The sequence below is a fragment of the Arachis duranensis genome, chromosome 2 (assembly GCF_000817695.3).
Source record: "Arachis duranensis cultivar V14167 chromosome 2, aradu.V14167.gnm2.J7QH, whole genome shotgun sequence".
Taxonomy (NCBI): domain Eukaryota; kingdom Viridiplantae; phylum Streptophyta; class Magnoliopsida; order Fabales; family Fabaceae; genus Arachis; species Arachis duranensis.
In genome coordinates this window covers 11,286,388-11,292,326 of record NC_029773.3, presented here as the reverse complement: position 1 = coordinate 11,292,326, position 5,939 = coordinate 11,286,388, and the positions used below count along the sequence as shown (strand labels likewise).

The window sequence follows — 5,939 nt, the reverse complement described above, 5'->3', positions numbered from 1 at the left end:
ATAATATACTTGATTTCATTTATAAAATTTAGTAACTACCGATTGAGTATGTTTAAAATTCAAGCAGCAAAACGATTATAAGGTGAAAATTTAGAGACCATAACATTACACCTCTCATGCAAAATCATAAAAAAAAAGGAAAAAAAAAAGGGAGGGAGGGATTTACATCACAGCATAACAAAATTTCTTATTCTTTTTCTACTACAGGTAGTGCAAATTGAACATTACTACTTTGTTATCACTTTATCTCTGACCTTATTTGGGATGTATAGTATACCATGTCTGGAGAGAAGTGAGAACCAATGCTAACACAGCGGCAAGAAACGCAATGATAGACCACGGGTTATTGAAGTAAGTGGTGTGTAATTGAGCCCGCCATGTCTTCCATCTATTTCTATAATGCTTATCAATCTGTTGCTTGATTTTAATATATTTATCGTTATAGGCCAGTGCACCTGTTCTTGTGGTGCAATTGAACATTTTAGCGGGCAATAAACCCCCTAATTGATTGAAGAGTTTGGCCACTTCTTCATCACTTCCGAGAAAATTCTGAAAGACACCAGCTAATCTGAGCTCCTTCACATCCTCGGCATCATCAATCAGGGAATCCATTAGAAAGAAGTAGGAGCAGCACTGGAAGCTGTTCTGAGAATCAGGAAGCATCTCATATGCAATCATGTTGTAATACAGAGAAGGTGTGACATCATCAACTACAATCCCTGGAAGCATCAGTTGTCCGCTAAACAAGTTGGAGGTAAAAGATATGTTACTCCATTTCCATTCAGAAGTGTTTGCTTTCACCTGAATTCCTACATTTCTAAGATCCCGTATGTTCTTATATCGATGCCAAGTATCTCTTTCAGTAAGAGGTAGAGTTTTCTCTTTTTTGAATAGTCTAGTACAGAAGCCAATACAGGGATCAAGCAGAGAAGGCCTTACCTCAGGTGGTGATGACGTGTAAAACAAGCGAATATAGTCCAGAAGATGAGCTGGTTTACTTTCATCTGACCAAGTGAATATTGAATCTTCTCGATTTCTCCTTGGTAATCCCATGAATAGAAAATTGTAAAATGAGTTGTACAACTGACTCTTTTTGTCATAGCTTAGAAGCTCCAGTAACTGAATTGGAAGTTGATTTTCCAACAAAATGGCATCTCTCCATATATACGTCAACTGGTCAAGCTTCCCTAGGCCCACCTTTTCTGGATGTCGTTCATCAACAGCATCCATGAAAAACAACAAAGCACATCCATCCACAAACAACATGTCAGCCAGTTGCCCATCATTATTATTATATTGTTGAATAATGTCGTTACTAAACAAATTCTTCAATTCCGGAATCTTTCTTGTTATAGTTTCGTACAGAGACACTATTCGATCATTTGCATTTTCATATTGTTCTTGATTTTTTGTCCTTAATATGTCAACATACCAGCGTGCCCAAGTAGTTTTGAGTTGTTGTCCTAGACTGGAAAGAAACTCATGATAATGAATAGGACCAAACGATATCATCTGTGGTGAACGGTACTTCTTCAAGCTGGGATTTTTATAAAGCAGAAAACGAGGAATTTCTTGAATCCTGGGTTGTGGAGGATGATGTGGCTCTGGCTGTAACTTAAGCAACCTATCAAGCCGGGCATTCAATTCCGTCTTCTTAGGCTGAGGCTGAGGCAGTTCCATTATATTCTCTGCGTTCGAATCCGATGCCTGCTCCATTGTCTAATGCAAATAAATATATGTTAGTATAATAAATACATAATTTAATAAAAAATTGATACGTGAAATATATTCCACATGCATAGATATCTATGAAGCTAAGACATTTAGCTGAGTTGTCGTATTTGCGTGTCAAACACATTTTGGACAGAATACTCTCCAATATTTGTTCGACATGCGTGTCTGTTATGTCCAATTGCGTCTTAATAAAAAATAAAAAATTTTTCTCTGGACATGTTTGGACACACCTAAATATCATGACGTGTCAGCGTGTCCAATCTTATTCTTGAAATAAATTTAGATACAATATATATTATTATTTATTAAAACAAAAAATATTTTAAATACTTGATATAATTAAAATTAGACGTTAAAAATAATTAAAAAATATATTTTAATATCAATAAATATCAAAATATCATTACGATTTATCTAAAAAATATTTTATATTTTATATGAGGAATGCTAGGGGACCAGCAACTTTGTGATTTATGGCCATCAAATAACCATCAATGATGGTTTTAATGGTGTGAGATTGATGTGAGATTTCATCTAATGGTTCACTTTTCTTTGCTGGTTACATGCTGGCCAGAATTTAACAAAGTTGTTGGCCCCCTAGATTTTTTCCATTTTATATTTATACGTGTCCTCGTGTCTTATAAGATTTTAAAATTCGTGTGTCAGCGTGTCCCGTGTCGTGTCGTGTCGTGTCCGTGTCAGTGTCCATACATCATAGATAGATATTATATATTTTTTTGAATTAATTATATTAATATTAGGTTATCTTTTTTAATTAACTTTTTGAAATAGAGAATTGAATACATTTTTAAATATTCTAGAAAAATATTTTAGTATGAATATTAAAAAATTAAAATGTTCTTTTATGCTTAAAGTTATTTAATTATATTACAACTTAAAATTTGAATTTTATTTTAAAATACTAAAATATCCACATAGTTTATTTTAAAAATATTCTTTTAGCATTAATTTCAAAAAATTAAATATCCTTTAAGCAATAATATTAAAATCACTAAAATAACTTTATAGAATTAATTAAAATATAAAAATTTTTAACAATTAAAAATTCTAATTTAATATTAAAAAGACTAAAATATCCTCTACTTAATTTTTAAAATATCAAAATAATTTTTAGGGTTAATCTTAAAAACACTAAAGTGACCTTTTAGAATAAAATTTATTTAATTGTATTAGAAATATAAATTTAAACTTTTAAAACGACTAAAATACTCTTATAACTAATTTTTAAAAGAACAAAACAAACTCTTAAAGTTAATTTAAAAAAAAGGACTAAAATATCATTATAGAACTAATTCAATTGTTTGATTGTATTATAAATTTCATAGTCAAATTTAATTTAGAAAGACTAAAATACCTTTCTAGTTTATTTCAAATGACTAAAATACCCTTTTAAAAACTCAAATAAAAATAACATTTTATGAAGAATTTAGAAGTATCCATTTCATCATTTGGAACCATTTCCCATCTCTCTCTCCCCCTTACTAACGGGAACCCCTACAAATGTATACTTGATTTCGCGGTACACTACTCGTCAACTTCCTTTGCTTAAAATAAGTTGATTCCATTGTTACATACTTACAAGGCTTATAGCTATCTAAACAATATATAAAAGGTGGTCTTACTTTAGTGTATATAACTATTTTACGTTTAAAATAAGTTGACTACTTGACTCCATCGTTACACTTGAGTCTTATAACTAAGTTATCTATACAATAAAGGGTAGTCTCTTTTTAGTGTTAATATTTTACGTTTAAAGAGAAGAGTAATGATGGGGAGTTTAAATTTATTTTTAGAACACTTTGGGTCGGTTTTCAAAAATATTGGAAAATATTAAACGGCATAATCAACAATGGCAAAAATATGTAGTTAAAGAAGCATAGAAGTTGAAGTTGAAATTATTTATACTCATTTCGCATTCCACTATTCATTATTCAATTGCCACTGCCCTTGCTTAAAATAAGTTGACTCGGTCTTTATAAATTTACACATAGTTTATGTTTAGATGCCATTAAATGAAAAAAAATAATAAAAATATCTTTTTAAAATTTTAGTATTTTTGATAAGTTTTTTAAGTAAAACTAAAAATATATAAAAAAAATCTTCTTTAAAAGTCATAATTTTTATCTTTTCAAAAAATATTTGTTTTTTTTTAAATTAACATAATCAATAAATAAATAAGTTTATATTATTGTATATAAAATATAATTATTAAAAAAATATTTTTATGAATATGTTCATTAAAATATACTCACATTTTTTAGGTCTAAATTGAATCACTCGTTCAAATTATAATACTAATAATAATTTGTCCAGCACACCTAATCCAAATTTAAAATAATTTATTTATAGGATGTGATATTATCACATAACAGATTGATTTTGTCACTTTATTTTTGTATAGTTTCTCAAATTATATTTCATCTTTATTATTTTCTATAATAAAAGCACTTATTAAAAGCACTAAAAATAGCAATATCTTTATGTATTTAATATATTAAAAGTATATTAAAACTATAAAAAATTTTAATTTTCAATCTAGTTCCGAGGGTTACCTGAAATATTGATTTCGACTTGAACATGAGGTCCAGATTCTTTTGTGTGACAGCATTCGAATTGATAATACCGAAGTGCTGCCTGTCCGAATTCTTCATGAGAAAGTGGGGGTGGTACCTATTTAAAATAATTTGCTTTCTTCACAACTACTAACATTTAAGAATACCTTTGTTACATATTTTTTTACAATTAGTAACGCAAAAAATATTATAACAAAATAATTATGTTTATAATCATCATAAAAGAAATACTCATTATGAGTGGCTTACACTGCATCCAGAAACACATAAGGCTTGTAAAGTTCAGCCAATCTCATGACAAGATGAATCTTCTTGTTTAAGTCATCACATAGTCCTCGAAAATACTGGCATAACACTGCATTCACTAGTTCTAGTACCTGCTTATTGCTAAATGTGTAAGCAGTTTGTTGCCCTAAAATTTTTTTGCTTAATTAATGAGCAAAATGAACGTGATTATTGTTTAGAAATTAAAAAAAAAAAAGATAGTGTTTATTTTATTTCTGATATTTGAAATTAGATCGTGAAAAATAATTTAGAAAAAATAATATTTAATTATGTTAAAAATAAAAAAGTCATTATAAATTATTTTTTTATGATTTTGAATATTATATTGTATGTGAAATTATCTTTTTATTTATTTAAATATTATAATAAGTGATTGTGTGTATATTTTCAGTTCTTATCAAAATGTATAAATAGTTCTAAATTTAGAATTTTAAATATATCTAAACAAATTTGGGTTGGTCGAATAATTAGTTTAGTCATCCGCTTAAGTAAGTATTATGAGTTCGAATTCCGTCTCGTATGTGTAGCAATTCATCAGCCCCCTTAAATGAAACTCATATTCTCAATAGATTAGTCTTTAACTTGTTAGGTATCATGGAAAGCAAAAAAAAAAAAATAGATATATACCTAAATTTTATTATATTTTTGCCTTTACGGTTAAATTTTTCTGGGTCCATCACTGTAAGTTAGCATGTGTTTTAGATAGGTTTTTATTCGATTAGAAGTTTAGAACGTGAGTTATATTTGGGGGTGTCAGTATATTTATAGTAGAGTTTGATAACCTCTTTGGTAGCGATAATTCTATCCAGGGACGGATTTACATGATAGCTTGTGGGGGCAAGTGCCCCCGTTGAGTTTTATAAAATTCTTAAATAGTATGTAGTATTAAATTTCATTTGCTCCCACTATATAAATAATTTTAACCCCACTCTTCACAATTTAATATTATTGAAAGATATTTAATTAAATTTAATTTTATAAATATATAAAATTTAATTTTAAATATTTAATAAAAGATTAATTAAATAAATAATAAAAAAATGAGAAGCCAAAATAAATAATCCTAACCTTAATTATTCTCAAAATCAACTTTTTGCTATTATATTTTTTTACTTTCTTCCAGTTTTCTATTTTTCTATTTTCTCTATTTTATTTTTTAATTTCTTTTGATTTAATTAAAATTTTATTTTTATCTTTTTGTAATTTTTCTTTTATTAAATTATATTACATTTATTTTATAATTATACTCTTGTGTAATATTTTTATTTTTTGATTAATGGTTATTGCATAATAAAATTTTATTAGTAAATTTTTCTATGATTGGTT

General features: G+C 27.6%; 1 protein-coding gene across 1 annotated transcript; it reads right to left on the bottom strand.

Annotated features, from left to right (window-relative positions):
* Positions 1-255: 255 nt before the first annotated feature.
* LOC107473532 (uncharacterized) lies at positions 256-1,716 on the bottom strand. Its single transcript, XM_016093100.3, has one exon. The coding sequence runs from the start codon at positions 1,714-1,716 to the stop codon at positions 256-258; it is 1,461 nt and encodes a 486-aa protein (XP_015948586.2).
* Positions 1,717-5,939: the final 4,223 nt, after the last annotated feature.

Bases quoted from the DNA above. Each gene is read 5' to 3' on its own strand.
- LOC107473532 (XM_016093100.3), bottom strand. From the start codon at position 1,716: ATGGAGCAGGCATCGGATTCGAACGCAGAGAATATAATGGAACTGCCT.